The sequence below is a fragment of the Podarcis liolepis genome (genome assembly GCF_965112155.1).
Source record: "Podarcis liolepis genome assembly, chromosome: 6".
Lineage (NCBI taxonomy): Eukaryota > Metazoa > Chordata > Lepidosauria > Squamata > Lacertidae > Podarcis > Podarcis liolepis.
Genome location: NC_139559.1, coordinates 56,744,134 through 56,763,197, shown reverse-complemented (window position 1 = coordinate 56,763,197; position 19,064 = coordinate 56,744,134). Strand labels below are relative to the sequence as shown.

Sequence of the window (19,064 nt, the reverse complement as noted above, 5' to 3'; positions counted from 1 at the left end):
GCAGGGAGGGTGTGGGGCTAAGCTAGCCCACAACCCACTGGATCCCAAGCCAGCCTCACGGCTGATTGCGGGGCAGGATTGAACCCTGCTCAGTTTGGCTGTGCACACCTGTTCCCTGCTTACTGATTCTTTCAGAAAAGTGAATGACAGGGAAATATAACATGCAAAGAGTATTGCAACAAGGGCAGTTGTGAGAAAGGGTAGAGTGGATTTAGGCTGCAATCCCAGTGGTGGCCCTGAACCTGCATCACTTCTCCAACCCTGAACTCACATCCACCCAAACCTTTCATTCATCGCTTTATGTCTTGGGTGAAAGAAAAGGAGATATGAAATGTAGATGTTGAGGAGGGTCCAATCCCCACTGGCCAAATTGAATGGAAGTGATATGAATATGAACTACAGAGATGGACATTTCCATCTCTGTCACATGGAGAAATATGCCCAGGCCTGCTATTCATTTTCATGTTTGCCCGCCCTGTGGAACGCCTTTCCAGCAGATGTCAAAGCGATAAACAACTACCTGACATTCAGAAGACATCTTAAGGCAGCCCTGTTCAGGGAAGTTTTTAACGTGTGATATTTTACTGTATTTTTGGTTTTTATGGAAGCCGCCCAGAGTGGCTGGGGAGGCCCAGCCAGATGGGCGGGGTATAAATAATATATTATTATTATTATTATTATTATTATTATTATTATTATTATTATTATTATAGCCTTGCCTTCTCTCTTCTCCCTCCGCCTTTATGGACAGGGACCATTTCCACTTTTCAACATGGAATATCCATGTTCTCCTGAAGCTGCCATTTCATAATAAGCCCAGACTGGATTAAAATGCTGAAATGCCCTTCAGATTTATGTTAAGAGGAAAGAGCAACATAATTCAAGAAACATATTGCAGATTTGAAATTTATGGCGAGCCAAAGATTAGCAAGTGTTGTTGTGAAATGGCTGCATCTTGACAGCAGATCAGCTTGTTTGCCATTAAATCAGGACTAGTGCTGAGACCTGGAACCTGCTGTACAAGCACAGACGTGAACTCTGACACTCAGTTCTTGGCTGGGATATATTTGCTGTACAGACAGATATAAGAGTTCACCGAGACTTAGAAAAAACCAAAATCACTCTCACTAAATCATTTTCAAGAGTATTTTTTTGTTGTTGAAATGGTTCCCTGAATGTGGAGCCTGCATTTTTTTCAGTGACTGATCTATGGACTTCTCCTCTCAGACTGTCCCACTTGGTTCTTGGCAAGGGACCTAACTGTGTTTCCTGCTGCTGGATCATGGATCTATTATCTCTTTATTTTCCCCTCTGCTGCCACAGGATAGACTCAGAGCCTACACACATACTAATGTGTGTCTGTAGGATCTCACCATAAACATAGGGACCCTGCATTTTCTCCAGTGGTTATCTGTGATTGCATGGATGCAGCCTGCACGTACATATTTGTACCCTGATATGCTCTGCTCTGACCTACCGATGAATGTGTGGAGGTTGGAAGTGTGGCCCATGAGTGTGACTCTGTTCCTCCCACTCTAAGTAGTCAAATCCACAGGTGTGGTTGCATGAATTGCTGAGCAGGTTTGTGTTGCCGGGTGTCCATTGAGCTCTTGTCCTAAACCTCCAGTTTCTGTTGACTTCAACCAAAGATTGAGGGAAAAGGGGGTGTGGTGGGTTAAGCAGCAGGCAGGTGACAGTACCAAGCTGGTAGACCACGTTCTGTTTGATGGGGATGTCCAAAGCATTCAGGGTAATATCCAACTAAGTCTTGCTCAGAGTAAGGTAAAAGTAAAGGGACCCCTGACCATTAGGTCCAGTCGTGACCAACTCTGGGGTTGCGGCACTCATCTCGCTTTATTGGCCGAGGGAGCCGGTGTACAGCTTCTGGGTCATGTGGCGAACCAGAGCAGCGCACGGAAACGCCTTTTACCTTCCCGCCGGAGCGGTACCTATTTATCTACTTGCACTTTGACGTGCTTTCAAAATGCTAGGTTGGCAGGAGCAGGGACCGAGCAACGGGAGCTCACTCTGTGCGGGGATTCGAACCGCCGACCTTCTGATTGGCAAGTCCTAGGCTCTGTGGTTTAACCCACAGCGCCACCCACACAGAGTAGACCTACTGAAATCAAGGAACATAAATTACTGAAGTGTATTGATTTCAGTGGGTCTGCTCTGAGTATGCTTAGCATTAGATGCCACCTCAGACAATGATCATTTCCTCTCAGGATTGCAGTGACATTACGCCACAAGAGAGCTATTCTCTTTTTGATAGCACCTCCTGTGTACCATGCTGAATGGCATGGGCAGTTAGCCAAGTACACAACGTCATAATGCCCTTTGGAGTGCTACATGTTCAGTCTTGGCTCCTTCAGGTGTTTAGTCATGATATTTGCCTTCTGTCAGAAAGTCACTTCAGCTTGAACCTGGGCATCTTATACTCTTTTAAAGGACTCACCCTGTAGAAGTAATGTAGACACTTCGGGTGGAATCCAACCTAGCACTAAAGCTCTCATTCCATCCCCACAAGGATTTCTGCTTACGCAACAGGATGTTCTCCGCATCTCCTTCCCCGTGAACCCCCTAAATTTGTTCTAGGGGTTACCCCAACCCCCTGGAACAGATTTGGGGAGGGTATGGGTTGTGCGTGGAGAGAGGAGAAAGGTCTGTTGCACAAATGGAAACCCTAGCACTGGTGCAACATGGGCAATGAATTAAGTGCTTTGGATAGTTAAAGCAGACACATTATTGTTTTTATAGTTTGTGATGCCTTTTTAAAACATATTGCTACCAGCCACAACCCTTTGTAGCAGATGGACTGCTTATTGAAATGAATAAACAGGAGTGTCACATCCCTCAAATTTAAATCCTACTATATGGAAACCCAGCAGTACATAGTCATAATTATTTTACCTGTAGCAGTTGCTGGCCTTTGTCAAGTTCTTGTTTGTCTGTTCTCCTGCGTAGAAATTAGACATCTGGGATTTCATACATAGTTCCTTTATGTCTGCTAAGGTTGCCAAGCAAAAAAGGCAAGTGCAGTTAGGAATAGGATGCTGGCTTTTTCCCACCTATTTTTCACCTAGAATCTGGACTGAAACTTCCAAATTCACTTTACAGCCACTACAAAGTTATAATTTTGTGTCTAATGGGTATTATGGGTCAGTGTTATGCCCACACTAGGTTTACTGTTAAGTCCAATGTAGGTTTACTCCTATGCAGAAATAAGTCCCACTGCAATTGTGTACATATTTACCTGGGAGTAAATCTCATTGAACTCAGCATAACTTACCTCTGGATGAGATTCAGCAGTATTTTTCCTTTGGGCAGTACAATGAAGAAAAGCCTACATTCCATTCAGAATAATAGAGTCTGGCTTATATTACTGCAGAAACCTCTGCCGTTTTTCAGGTTGAGGTGCACAGATTCATGGTCAATCCTTTGGGTGCCACATATCAAAGTAGGCATGGTAAAAAAACCAACTTTTGGCATCACAATGTCAGGGTACCTATGGAGGAGTTAGTAGTTTTTTAAGATTATTTCTTTTCTACTGGTTAAAAAAAGGTTAGAAATTTTAAAAACATTTTTAAAATGTTGGGGGACACAGCATATTTTGGTATTGTGGCATTGCAGTGGGAAACTTATAACAGCAGTCAAACACACACACACATATGACAAATTTTCGGGGGTCTTGGGAGGGCACGAAAAACTTATTGTGGTACCATATGTGGTTTGCAGCCCCCCATAAGTTAGACATCACTGCTCATATGTAACATTTCTAATTCTGTGAACTGAAAATCCAAATAAATGCTAATTTTAAAAATGTACAGTGGTACCTCGGGTTAAGTACTTAATTCGTTCTGGAGGTTCATTCTTAACCTGAAACTGTTCTTAACGTGAAGCACTATTTTAGCTAATGGGGTCTGCCGCGCCACCGGAGCACGATTTCTGTTCTCATCCTGAAGCAAAGTTCTTAACCCGAGGTACTATTTCTGGGTTAGCGGAGTCTGTAACCTGAAGCATATATAACCTGAAAGTGTATGTAACCCGAGGTACCACTGTAGTAGCTTAAATAATTCAAATCTGGAACAGTAGCATCAATTACTTAAATATAGAATTTTATGTTAGTATTAATATACTTATATAATAAATGTACTAGCATAGTATGAATGGAAGTGAAAATTAGACTCATGGGGCATTGGAGGGGGGGTTAGAGTCTACAGTTGTCAAACAGAGTGAAGCAGTTCCTGCCCACGAATTAAGGTCCCAAATTTGAGTCCAGCAATTCACGATAGATAGATAGATAGATAGATAGATAGATAGATAGATAGATAGATAGATAGATGATAGAGAGATGATAGAGAGATGATAGAGAGATGATAGAGAGATATAGATATACACACTTAAGTTTTATATGCTAATGTGGCCTGTGATGTAAATCCATATGATGGTGAATAAAATGAAACAATATTTATCTATTTGCAGGAATAATGTTGGGGAGGATGGGCAACAGTGGTGTTCCCTTGGTTAGCTTTTGCCAGTGCTTAAATGAATCTGTCATGAAGATAGTGGCTGTTTCTGTATGGTAAGTAAATGCAGTGTTAGGAAAAAATAAAACTTGCAAGTCAAAGTTTGGCCCCCATCTGCAATATATAACTTTCAGTGGTTGGAGGGAGTCAGGCACAGGTCAGCAATAAAACACCCGCTGTCAGTGAAGTTAACTCTTTATTCAAAGAAACGAAAACAGCTCAGGCCTAGTGATCACAGCAACTCTTCTCAGTAGGTATTGCCCCAGTGAGGCAGTTGCAAGGACTGAAGGTCCTCACCTTCCTGCTGCTCTCTAAGGCTCCTCCAGGGCCCTTCCCCAGCAACCTAAGGCTCCTTTCTTCTTGTGTTGCTTTCCTCTGCCCTCTTCATTCCTCTGCTGGTTCTGGGAGACCAGGGGGGAGGAGAGCTGGTCACAACACGATGGAGAAACTCCCTGGCCTCTTCAGCAGCCTGTCTCCACTCTGGACTGCTGTCTGCCACAGCCCCTTCCTGTGTACTAAACCCTGTTGCCTCTTCAGCTTCCAACACCTCCTCCTCCCTCTTCTCCCTCTGACTACTCATTGTCTTCCCACCACCAATCCCTTCGCTCTGAACCTTCTGTTGGAGTTCCCTTGGGGTTCCCCACCTGATTCCTCCCACCATTCCTCTGCATCCAGCCAGTCCATGACAATAGCTAAAGCAGTATCATACCACTTTAAACAGCCATGACTTCCCTCAAAGAATCTTGGGAACGGTGGTTTGTTAATGGTACTGAGAATTGTTAAGAGAGCACCTATTAACAGGAACTCAAGCGCTATGTTAGTATCGTGTGCCACAACCACTGTTCTATGGGCCAAACTACATGTGATATGGGAGACTCATGGTTCTGATTTTATTTTTTTTAACCACATTGTGTTATTTGGGAACCACAAATTCAATTATAGCAGCAGCTGTTGAGCGTGCATCAATGGTGCTATTAATTAGGTAATTTTAGACTTTGGGCGTAACAATCTACTGCAGTGGGTGGGGCAAGTGGCTTTTTAGATGATACTGTGTCTTACTTCATTTACCTCAAAATGTGGTAAGCCAGTTCTGCTGCATGCTTAACCTTTTAACTGGGGGCAGTTTTTGTAGCAAAGCTCACCATTACAGTTGCTTTCTCACCCACAGGGAAAATCACCCACAGAGACTATTAACACACACACACACTAGCATCACTGGAGGAAAATTAGTGGCTTAGGGACTCAACTTGGACTGCAAAAATGGCCTGTAGTGGAAGAAGGGTTCAGCATATACACCACATGATGATGCAAAATAAAATTTGCAATGCTCCAAGGGTGCACTTCGGGTTAAAAAAACTAATCAGGAGACTAATGAATCACAACTCTCCTTTTTCGCATGCAGTTTGGCTCTAAAAACTTCTGGAACTGGCCAGAGGGGATGTAGTTATAGATGGCCTGTGCCACACAACTAGTTCTGTATACATATGCATAAGTTAAGTTCCTTCAGTTTTTGGGTGGAAGTGTTCTTTCATATTGAATATCACTGTCTCCTTCCCCAGGTATTTTCCATTTGGAATAGTGTTCCTTATTGCTGGTAAGATCTTGGAAATGGATGATCCATCAGCCATCGGGAAGAAGCTAGGCTTTTACGCTATTACTGTGGTTTGTGGCCTAGTGGTACATGGACTTTTTATTCTGCCAATGACATACTTCTTCATCACCAAGAAGAACCCCATTGTTTTCATCAGAGGGATTCTTCAAGCCTTGCTTATTGCTCTGGCCACATCATCCAGGTACCATATAATGAATGAAACACTGGTGCAATTCTACCTTGCACTCCTTATTTTTGTCTAGCTCCCTTACTCCCAGTTCGCTAAGGCACTCATGCTGCAGGGTCCCCAAATCCAAGTCTCCCAATCCCTGGATTCTAAACTGTGAGACTGTGACATATACAATCCATCTGACTACAGCACTGGCATTTTCTCCACCGGTCCCACCATCTCCTCCCTGCCTTGCCCAGAGAATTTTCCTGGATCTGTCAGCGGCTTCAATACCCATAGCAATCCTTCTGGATTACTTGGATAGGGGACACTAATCTGCAGTGGGGTTCCTCTTGCCACTTTGGTATGTAGCCAGGTTTGATCTGGAAATCTTCTGCCCATCCCATAGAAATCATCCTTTGTGGTGTCACTAGACAAACAGAAGCTCAAGAAGGGTCCTGGCAAGAAGCCCAATGTTGTACTTTGTGGCCAGTCCCTGCAATACTTCCCCACATTCCCATAACACAAGAGCTGCTCTACAGATTAACTTCATAATCCAAACTATAAATAGAGCGATCAGGGTCAAACCAGGTGTCTCATACCAGCAGTCTTCTGCAGTTTGAGAAATAGTGCAGCAATGCAAATGGCCAGCATATGTAGTCTTCTTATAAGAACATCCCAATACCCAGTTGGAGATAAAAGTCCTATCGGGGGGGGGGGTGTTATGTGGTGCTGATGATGCCCTGGTAGAGTTCCAAAGACAGCCATGAGAAGGGCAGAGGTAGTTGTGATAATGGAAGCATTTGCTTTGATTATATTGAGATGGATGACTGCTGGACCGAGTACATTTTGGGCAAAAGAAAATGCACTCATTCGTCTTATTTTTTTAAAATCAGAGCTATGTTTTTTGTTTATTAGAGCAATATCTTTATTAGGGCAACCAAAACATCAAAAAATAGTGCTCAAGATTTTGAGTTCCTCAGAATTCTTTGTCAGCTTGAAGATAAAAAGACTACAAAAGGGGTGCGGAAAGACCAGTAATGGCTGATCATTCCATCTGTGCCTGCAGCTGCTAAGACTTAAGATGGTATGTGGGAGGCATTTGAGTTAGGTCATATCAGGTGCTTTGCAGGTTTGGGGTTGCACCCAGGCCTCCTGGAAAAGAGAAAGCACATAATGGCTGATCCCCTATTTCTGCAAGTGTGACAACAAGCTGCTACTCAATTCCGTCTCCGTGTTTTTAGGTAACATTAGAGAAGAACTAAGGCTCAGGTTTAAGCACCTCACAGAAGCTGATTATCTATATCCATTTCAGTCTGGCTTCTCATTTGGCATTAGGTCATCACAGCTCATATGATGGCAAAAGAAATCCTGAAAGACTGGTTCTCCCTGGTGCATTCCAGAGAGTGACTACCTGCAGCAAGTCTTCTTCAGCTAGTTATTTGAACTGCACAAAAAATGCAAAATGAATGGAATGAGAGGTAATGACAGTAGATAGGAAGCGCAGCTGCATTTTGGGAATGGGGAGAAAGAACACCAACTTTTATTGCCATCTGTTGTTGGCCAGCTCATCCTCCTGGGTACGGCTACAGTCAGTACTGACCCTGCCAGTAGGACTATAGTTTTTTACGGATGCATCTTGGCAGTGCCACCTGCAGGTTTGAGATAGCCCCCCTACTTCAGACCTTATAGTTTTGCTGACTTCACTCTCTTTTTCTCCACAGCTCAGCCACTCTGCCTATAACCTTCAAGTGCTTGTTAGAGAATAACCATGTGGACAGGAGGATTGCCCGATTTGTGCTCCCAGTGGGGGCAACAATCAATATGGATGGGACCGCCCTTTATGAAGCAGTAGCAGCTATTTTTATTGCTCAAGTAAACAATTATGAGCTGGACTTCGGGCAGATCATCACCATAAGGTAAAAAAACCAATTTACAAAGGGGGTCCCATATTTAGGAAGCTTGACTTGCAGATATTTCCTGCAAATCTGCATGCTGTGCACACTGCTGATACATGATCCAAGCATCCTCATTCATAATTACATATGGGAAAGCGTAGAGTATATTTCTGTGAATTGGTTAGGAATGCACAGTGCTTTATGGGAAATGAAAGTTTGGATTGGATGCCCCATGGTAAGCCTCTCTGTTAGCATTGTGATGCTTTTATGGGATCAAATTCTAGAGCTGCACATTTACCTGGGAGTAATCCTCACTGAGGGGGATGCGGGTGGCGCTGTGGGTTAAACCACAGAGCCTAGGACTTGCCGATCAGAAGGTCGGCAGTTCGAATCCCCGCAAAAGGGTGAGCTCCTGTTGCTCAGTCCCTGCTCCTGCCAACCTAGCAGTTCAAAAGCAAGTCAAAGTGCAAGTTGTGAATTTCTAAAATGAAAAAAGCTCAGGGATCAAATGAGCCTGTGAGCTAAAACATCTGATCTGGAAGCTCTTTCTCATAATTCCAGAAGTGTGTGGCTGCTTGTGGTCACACAGTGGTTAGAGAAAGACACTCTTCATGCTCCAAGACGTACTGTGATTTACTTATTACTTTGCATGTGCCAGGGCTGAATCCTGGGATGCTAAAGGGCGGACCTGGTGAAGCCTAGCTTCATAGTTAAGCGCTGTAAATTTCACAAGCTTTTAATGGCTAAGAGTCCAAACTGTGGAGTGGGTGATTTAAACACAGGATGTCTGGTGTTTGGGATGGGGATAAAATAGACAGGTTTCCAGTAAAGTAGTGGTAAATGAATTATCAGACCAAAACCAAAACAACTCACTACTGAATATTTAAATCCATGACTGTGTCATTTCTGGGTCCTTCATAATTTTGTTCAGACTGAACCAAAGTGATCAGCTTTATATTAGACTGTGTTTTTATGTAGCTGTGATTTGCCATTTCGGTTCTTGTGCTCACTGGGATTATTGTTAAGAGCAGGGGGATTCCTGCTCTTAACCATTAAGAGCCCTGCCATTAATTTTATTGAAATTAATTGCTTTGTTCTATGCTAAATGTCATACTGCCCAGTGTTCAACCCAGCCAGACAAATGTCTGGCAGCAGCCAAGTATTAGTATGGCACAATACATGGTTGGTTTGTTGGTTAGTTGGTTGGTTGCATTCGAGCTTGGTGGGTCACAAGTTGCACTAAGGTGTAATAAGGTGTGTAAGGTGTATTGAAAACAAGGAACTGGATTCCGACTCTGCAGAAACCTTCTGCTGATGTTATCCCAATGACTTTAACCGTGTCACTTGAGAGAATTATTGGGGGCTGTACAGAAGGAGGCAGTCTTTCAAATATTTGAGGCCTAAGTAATTTTGAGCTTTAAACACTAATGTGAGCACCTTGAATTAGGCCTGGAAATGAACTGGCAGCGACATGGCTGGCACGTTAATTGTATTCACACAATATCAAGTCGAGTTTGGCAGCTTCGTGTGGCGGGACAGCGGCACAAAATTTCCCCATCAATTATTTCTTGTGAAGGAGGGCCCCAATCCAGCTCTAGTAGTGTGAAGCCTGTTGCATGAAATGGCTCTGCTGGGCCCCAGATAGGGATGTGCATCACCATTCACATAAAAAAACAACCCATCCAGCCTATTCAATGGACTTCTGTTCCAGCTCAGTTCAGATTGAAGCATATGAGAGTCACTTATAGGTATAGATCAAATATAAGCATGGAGGAAAATTCTCTGTTGGTTCCAAATATGTGTTCTTCCATGTTAGATCATTAATATCCTTCTCTCTCTCTCTCTTTGGTAAAAGTATCACAGCAACTGCTGCCAGCATTGGTGCAGCTGGAATCCCGCAAGCTGGGCTTGTTACTATGGTTATCGTTCTTACATCAGTGGGGCTTCCTACAGATGATATCACTCTAATCATTGCAGTCGACTGGGCCTTGTAAGTAACTGGATGGTGTGGTCTTTTTAGACTTTTCTTTCATCTTCAAACCAAACTGAATGTGTGACTATTGAACAGCTGCATTCATAGCAACCTACAACACACTGTGAGCTGAAAGGTGCAATAGAGGGTGGCCATGTCATGAAAGTCACAGAATTGCTTGACTGAATCAAACCAAAGATCTGCAGTACAGGACACTATTGCCAACAGTGGCCAACTAGATGCCCATAAGCAAGACATGGCAATCATCCTTTGATGAGACATACTGATTGTGAATTCGAAAATTAGATCTAATAGATCATAGATTTTATGATGGGGAGAGGGAAGGAGTTGGATCTGGATGGTGGGCTGATCCAAAACTCTGCCACTTTCTGTAGGTCACTTTGATGGGTGGGTGGGGCTGCTTACCTGTCAATCACATGACATCAGATGATTAACTGAACCTGTGGCCTGCAAAGGAAGAATACTACACTCTTGATTCTTCATTTCTTTGTTTGTGACCCTGGGTTGAATTAAAAGAAGAATTCATATTGCAGCTATTCTTACTTGCAGCGTCGGCTTGAATTCAAGCTACAGCTGCAAAGGGAGACATGGGAATGCACTCTGAGTATGTCCCCTGTTGTTGTTGTTAGTAGTAGTAATAATAATAATAATAATAATAATAATAATAATAATAATAATAATAATAAATTTCTATAACACCCTTCATCCAAAGATCACAGGGCACTCTACAACATAAAGCCGTTCTTCATTTTCAGCTGTAATTATGCAATTGCTGAATTTGCTTTCTTTTTCTGTTGCCTCACGGTGACAGGAAAAAGAGCCAAATTCAAAAAGTGAAATGCCTCTGGCATAGAACCGTGGCATTATGGGAAACTAAAATGGCAGTTAGCAATGCTGCTGTTCACTGCCACTAGGGCTCATGGATGTGGGAGGGGATTCCCTGGGAGCACTTTGCTGAGGGCTGCCTTTACATCTTTTTTGGCTTACAGCTTTGACAGTGGGACAGGCTGTGACTGTGGGCAGATCTAAACACTGCAGTGGCACATCCATGTTTTCACCCACATACGCATATCTACTTAAAAACATATGAAAACCATTCTGGTTCAACCTAACCTCCATTAAGATGAAAGAAAGAAAGAAAGAAAGAAAGAAAGAAAGAAAGAAAGAAAGAAAGAAAGAAAGAAATCAAAACCTGGACCATGCTGATCTTGGACCACCCTTTGCTTTTTTAAGCCAAACATCTGGATGTTCCTGGATTTCAGCTTTATGACCCACATCAATATATTAACCAATGTGATTGAGTTTTCAGATGTGCTTGTTTGCATTGGAAAAATAAGGAAATCACATGATGTGTTTCAGATTGAATGCAGCTCTGCCAAGATGAATTTGACTCGGCTTCAAATAATGTACTAAGAGTAGTTCCAGCTAATACACCTGCCCTTTCACCTCAATTTTGTATGTTCAAAGCAGCTTAAAAGCTGCATTTTACAAATTTCCCTTTCAGTTTTTGCTTGTGAAAATGAAATGGGTTTTATGACTACAAACAACCTACGTGCAAAAAAAAATAAAGCGGAAAATATATCATTTTAAAACAAAAATGTTACCAAAAATGTCAACCAACACACTCCTGGCCCCTGAAAATGTCCGAGTGCCTTTTATTTTCCAAGTGGAATCAGAATGTGTTCTACTCTCCATCTGGACATGCTTAATGGCTCCTCCTGCTTATGTCTTCTAAAAACACTTACACACAAACACAACATACAAAGTACACTTCCCTTCCTTGTTCTCCTGTTTTTGTCTTTAAAACACATTCCAGTTTTATTTTTATATCCTTGGCGCAAGATTGCTTCCTTCATTATTCACAAAAGGTCCTTAATATTTCAGGACTGATAGAAGTTTCTTTGCAAACTCTTTAAAGCTGCTGCACGGGATTCCACACTTTACAGAATTAATTCCAGATCAACTCACTCAAGAGATTTCTGGTGCCATTTAAATAGAATCCAGAGACCAGAAGTGCAATGTCAGTTGGGGGAAGGAGGTTGATTTAGGGAAATCCGGAGTGAATTTAGCCACTCATCTACCACTCAAATGCTATTTTGCTCCATGTTTCTTGCTTTAGCATTCCACCATGCATGTCAATATTTAGAATGACAAAGAGGAGAGCAAACAAAATATATAAGAGTTTTTGCCACACTGAAATGACTTTTTTGATCCTTGAAAAAAAAAGTACATGGGGGAATTAAATAAAAAATGCAGGTGCAGAAGAACAGACAGTCATGGCATAGAATCACAGGTTTGGAAGGCACAAAATGTTTTTTGGGGTGATATCCTTTTACTTTCTTGGCATTCATGGGATGCTTCCAGACTGCCCCTATTTTTGAATGGTTTTAATAAACATACTAGAAAATTCTGGTTGATTGGAAGGTCTTGTGGAAGAAACCCACATCCCCCAAAGATTAGGCTTTTTGCAATAAGGAAAGTGATGAGGGTATGTACTGGAATGTGTAGGATAACACTTGCTTCGACTCACTGTTGTCTCACCTCCCTGCAAGCAAATTGGGATGAATCTATCATAAGGTCAGTTCAAGGTGCTTCCCTATTTGGTCAAATATGGTGATATATGAATTTACACTCAGTAGGTACCTTTATTTCCTATTCTTCATAACTGGTTGTTTTAGCATGATATCAGTTTATATTCATGGACTTTTATTTTGCATGGGAGTATAACAGAGAGAAGTCTAAATCTGTGAGCATTTGCATAACAAAAGGAAATGGTGTCCTTAATGCCCCCACTGTTTTTTGACAGAGACAGATTCCGAACAATGATCAACGTGCTGGGGGATGCTCTGGCTGCTGGAATCATGGCTCACATCTGCAGAAAAGAATTCACCAAGGATGGGTCTGAGGTGGGAGAAAATTTAACCATGGAGTTATAGTGTTGCACTTCCAACCAAAACAATAATAAAAATGGAATGTAGTGGTAGGCACATTGTGTGGTGGATTATCAATGTTTGAGGGCTAAACTGTGTGTTTTAAATTATATTCATCCCGTGTTAACAGCCTTTCTTGCACTATATCACGTCAGACTGCAGATGAGGATGGCGCAAATACAGGAAGCTGTGTTACACCGTGAGCTGGCAACTTAAGCCGGCATTTAACTTGTGTGCATTCAGCTTTACACACATGGCAAAACATAAATAAAAGGGGGCATGGTTCCAGGGGTAAAGGCTTTGGCAGTCCCACCTGCCATTGACCCCAAAGTGCTTTGACCATATGTGATTTTGGCTTTAGGCGCAATCCCTGGAACATAACCCACCGTAAGCTGCAGGTTTACTGTCTTGAGTCAGACATTTGCTGCATCTAGCTTAGCACTGTCTACAATGACTAGTCGTGGCTCTCCAGGGTTTCAGATGGGACTCAATCAACTTGGAATTGAACCTGGGATATTCTGCATGCAAAGCAGATGCTTAACCACTGAAATATGACCCTCCCCCATGTGTTTAAATGATTCCCCTTACTTCAAAACTCTATGCTTTTGGATAACTATATGTCAGGAAGAAGAGTTCTAGACTAGCCTGCTTTATAGTGTGCCTTTCAATGTGCAGAAAGTTATTGTTGTTTTAGTGTAGGAACACCCGCACATGCACCACCCCCCTAATCTGAACTGGTACAATTCCAGAAGGGTCATATATTTCTGAATTTGTAGCTCCAATTTGGATTGTAGGGATTGTGAGTCCTGCCATTTTGAAACATGGCAATGCCCTATTGGCTTTTGACAGCTGTGTCCCTTGTGACCATAAATATATAATTCACAACACACAAAAGTGAGTGTGGTTTAATTCCTCTCCAGCTTTTGAAGGCCCCAAGTTTCCATACACGTTAATGATACCACATGCAATAGTTTACCATCTCTAAAATAGTAATGGGAATCTCCCTGTTCCATTCATAGGTGCCTTTGATCTGTGAAACAAAACCCATCAGTATCCACCAGATCATGGCTTACCAGAGAAATGGCTGTGTGAAGAACATGAATGAGCCTCATGGACCTGAACCATCAAAGACATTCCAGCATCAAATACCTGTTCAAGTGGAGCAAGAAGAAAACCCGACAGAAACTCATACAGAGAAATCTAGCAGTAAGGACCACTGCACTATTGAAATCAATGAACTGGAGACAAATGTGTAACTGTTAATCTGGAGGTATTTGAAACCTAATGACTACCTCGCAGCTGGAATTGGGAGACAGCCTTTTGCCTTGAATGGGAAAACATGGAATGACTGCCATGTGTGAACTACGGCTGTGAGGCCAGCTGTGAACATCTGTGAAGAAGAAGAAAGAAGGCTTCAACGAGTGTGGGGGTTTTTCAGTAGCTTGGTTGGTTTTGGTACAAAGGAACTGATCAGTGGACAACTTTGGTTTACTCTAGGCAACCGTATATGACTCTGCTTATGATGCTCTTTAAAAGAACTCTGACCCCTTTAAAATCATTCATAAGAGCTAACCATCTCACTGTCCTCCTAATCATGAAGATAACGTCAATATTCACAATTCCTTTATTTCACTGAACAGCTTCAAAATTAACATTAGCCCCAAACAGTAAAATTTTTGCATTCAATTAACAGGGCAACAAATCAAAAAGACATTTATCTTAGTGAAAGGCCAAAGTAATAATATATCCCATTTGAAATGGGATGTCATTATTATAAACCTTACAAAATTAAATACGTTTGGACATAGCAACATCAGCTCATGGAGTCTTCCCTCTCCACCAGAGATCATGATCTCTGCAAGGAGATCATAAGCATGTGCTTTCATTTTCAGTCAACTGCTGATTGTCATTATATGCAATCCCTGACAAACTGGTTAGGGTTTGCTATGGTTTACTGAAAGAACTCAACTTTAAACCATGGTTATTGATCCTGGCTTATTTCAATAAACGATAGGAATGCTAACCACAGTTCCTGGTTGGGACATAAAAACAAACCACGGTTAATTTAAAATGGAGGGGGATGCTTCCCATCTCCTCCTTGTAGCATGCCAGAGGAGGAAAGAGAAGACTCATATGACTCATGTGTGTCATATGAAACAGTGGTTCATGTGAATCACGCCAGTAAGTTATTATGTAGCAAACCACTCTGAATTGCAATTTAACTCTCCATGCTATCCATTATTCTGTTGAAATATCAGTCTCTCTGTACTCAGGTTGACTCACTATTCTGTGAGAAGAATTCAAGCACTCTAGATTTGTGCAGTTAAAGTGGTTTAAAGGACCACTTCACATCAAATCCATTTTTTAAAAAAGAATCAGACCCTTTGCAGTTTGGAAACTGATAGAAATGTATTGAAAAGTGAGGGACGAACAAATAACTAACGAGAAGATGTATAAATATCGTGACAGCAAATCAGGATGAATGCAGGACTGATACTCATTGTTGTATAACTGCCCTGCAAATAAGACAGAATGAATACTCAATAAAGGCCACTTATAATCTAACCTCTGCATAAGCTTTGTGCAAGCAAACTCAATAAACTGGTTTTCTAGAGGAGCCATATGGCAATTTCATTGCATTTCAGTAGCTGCATTCTCCTATATCACCGTTGGCTGTGATGGTAATGACTGAGTACAAAAAAAGGGATCTGTGCAAATCAGGGATTCTCAAAATCCTTTTTTACTTCTTTTGCAATACAGAGTGTTTGTTACTTGGCTAATCAGTTTTTTTTAAAGTTTTTCATGTGTATGTTGCCATGTATATTACCTTTTTGGAACTAATGAGAAGGTTGTTTGTTTGTTTCTTTAACAAACCTGTTATTTGGAAGAGGGTCTCAAAGGTAGGCATTAAGCTAGTCTACAAATATCCCATCATGTTTGCCTTCCAAGTGCCAGATGCGTGTGCTTCTCTTCTTCTTTTTTCCTTCGTTTTAAAAAATCTTGTTCCATTCTATAACAGCATCCACAGCATCTAGACTGCAGGAGTCCAAACACACACACAAAACCTGGTGCTACAGAAGAGTACGTAGCGTTCTCTTCTTTGTATAGACTGTATATATATACCATGACGTTTATGGCCCAGATCGTTTGAGTAATATAGAGCTTGTGGTCAGAGAGCAGACTAAACATAGGCTGGGATCCAGTGTACATGACTGGCACATTTTCATTGTAACGCTGTCCTCACTTCCATAGTAAATGTTCTTGTGAACTCCCATCCTTAAACTTGTTTTTCTGAATTAATAACCATGCTCCACACACGCACACACACACACGGCTAGACCTTCAGCTCCATTCCAAGTATCCAGCCACACATTCCTGTGCTTCTAATAATGGGAATGGCAGTCATTTGAAGTTGAAGCAGCTTGAAGGATGGGGGAAGACTGTGGCTGTTGCGTAGGCTATGCCAATTTCTCAGTCTAATTGGCAGAAGGTTATTAGAGGCGGCCAAGACTCCCATAGTCTTGTTGCACAGAAGATGGAATTGATTCCACTCTGAGAGCTAGTGTGATGTAGGGATTGGATTCAAGTGACTTTTACTCAGAGTAGGCCCATTGAGATTAATGACCATATTGAACTTAATTTCAGTGGGTTTCTTCTGAGTAAAAGTTAGGTGTCTACAACCCTAGGATTGTGACTGAGGAGAGTCGGGTTCAAATGCCTCTCACTCCGGAAGCTTTATAGCTAGGGTTGGGCCATTTGGTGTCACCCAGCCTAAAAAAATTCTTGAGATTAGAAAGGTGGGGAGGAACCAAGTGTGCCACCTAGAGCTCCTTAGAAAGGCAGAATAAAAATGTATTAGAAACCTAGCAGGTGACATAGCTTTATGCGTGCCCCCTGCATGATGACAAGGTACATCTGCCAAAATTCTCCTCTGCACAACCATTAAAAGTGTGGGAACCCTTTTCTCTTCTGCCTCTGGGCAGCAGATGTGGGATCAGCAGGTTCATCTGGTAGGCTGGGACTTAGGATCGGATTCTGAAGAAGAGGTGACTGAGTGATTGGAAAGCTGCCTGCTTCTGAGACTGGAAGCTATTCTCCTTTTCAGTGCCTGCTTTGGAGAAGAGAGGTCCTTCACAGAAGATTGTTTCCCTAAACCCTTCTGTTCACTTTGAGCTGACTTCACAGTTCTCTCTGCATCTGCTTTCGTTCTCTTTTCTTTCACTTCTCCTTCCTTTCTTTAAAAAAAACTTTCTCACGGATCACTCACTATGCTGGCGTTTTGCTGGTCTCCCACCCCTGCCTTATTCCTTCATTGGAGGGAGGGAGGAACTTTTATGTCACATCGTTTGATGAGAAATAGAGACGGGGCCTTTGGGGGAAGGAGGAAACGATGACACCACATCAGAGCCACCCCTAACATTTTTATATTGGTGGGAATTTGCTGTGGACCCTGGCTTCTTATTTTTATATATAGGTTGAGATACTTTAAGAATGTTTTCTTTATTTCTCGAATCCTTAAATTATAAAACAACTCTCCCTGTACAACCAGTATGACCAATTGTACCATATATTGATTACCAGTGTTTTCAATGGGAAATGTTTTTAATAAACATACCGTTGTGAAGAGGTTTGCCTATGTGCTACTTAAATGAGATGATTTTTCACCTTCAAACAGAGATCAATATTGCCAGATATCTGACAAGATGTTCTACAGCTCTTGAATTAGATATTTTGAATATAGCTTTGAAATTTGCATTCTCAAAGAGGATTTATTATTATTATTATTATTATTGGAAAATTTAAAGTTGAATACTTTGGACATGTTACCATCTCTCAATTGTCTTGATCTTTGCAGGGTTTGCATATGAAATCTAACAAGTTGTCAGATACTACATATAATTACATGTTAATGAAATGATGTCAGATTAATACCATTGCATCATAACTACCAAATATTTTTCAATATTAAAAGCTACTGTTTGCCAACAATCAAATACAGTTAAATGTTATATACCAAGTGGTTTTCAGAGTGTTTCTGGGGAACCTCGAGTTCCTCAACGAGAAGATAACTACTGGGGGACAAAATAAATTTGTGTACATAACTACTAATTTTCCAGTGGCGTGTACAGTTGTAAGAGAATGCTAGATGTATTCTAACACACATTCTCAGTTAACAGTGGACAGTAGTGAGGCCCAACAGTGGCCCAGGTGAACTGAGTGCGCTCTTGGACATGACCCAGATCATTCTAGAATATGCAAGAACTTTTTTGGTTGATGCAGAGAAAGTTGCCTGAATTGTGAGATACCATTGCATAGGACAGCAGAGTCTTGTGGCACTTAAAGACTAAACTGTTTGACATAAGCTTTTGTGGACTGCAGAACACTTCATCAGATACATATTGGGCTGAAACTGTCTTTATACTAGTCATACTAGTAGCATTTATTATTTTATTATATCACTCTTATTAGTATGAAAACCAAAACCACTCCATTCTGCAAAAAAAATGGGGGGGGAGGCTGTTTTGCTTATTCCTTTATGACATGGATTTGGCGCATGTCTCTCCACAATTATAATTTCCCACAGTTTACTGTTTAAGAGATCTATAGTTAGAGTCCTGAAACATATGGCTGCCACAGAATTTGCTTCTATTCTCTATTTGTGCACGCCCAACAGAAACCATTTCAGTAGTGTGGAAGAGGGGGCCCAGTTAGGTAGGCAAACTGTGAATTCAGTCTCACATTAAAGCATATGGCTCGGGTCTCGTTTTCCTGCAATATATCACTGCAGCTGTTGATTATGTAAGTGGTATGTGTAGACACTTTGTACTGGTGAAAATGCTTCTCATATGTTCTCCAGGAGACAACAAACATGTGATCCCCGCAGGCTCAGAAGATAATATAAAGCAAACCATCTGCAAATCACAACTGCATTCTGTCCGGGAGATACCATACCGCTC

At 41.7% G+C, this 19,064-nt stretch overlaps 1 protein-coding gene across 3 annotated transcripts in view; it reads left to right on the top strand.

Moving 5' to 3' along the window:
- Positions 1 to 17,731, top strand: part of SLC1A7 (solute carrier family 1 member 7) — a 40,572-nt gene extending 22,841 nt beyond the window's left edge. For all 3 annotated transcript variants that reach the window (XM_083510108.1, XM_083510109.1, XM_083510110.1), the window contains 6 exons: positions 4,483 to 4,582; positions 6,086 to 6,319; positions 8,011 to 8,205; positions 10,040 to 10,174; positions 12,984 to 13,083; positions 14,127 to 17,731. In XM_083510108.1, coding sequence (XP_083366234.1) covers positions 4,483 to 4,582; positions 6,086 to 6,319; positions 8,011 to 8,205; positions 10,040 to 10,174; positions 12,984 to 13,083; positions 14,127 to 14,363 — 1,001 coding nt within the window. In that variant the 3' untranslated portion in view covers positions 14,364 to 17,731. The remainder of the gene's footprint in view (positions 1 to 4,482; positions 4,583 to 6,085; positions 6,320 to 8,010; positions 8,206 to 10,039; positions 10,175 to 12,983; positions 13,084 to 14,126) is intronic.
- The last annotated feature ends 1,333 nt before the right edge of the window (positions 17,732 to 19,064 follow it).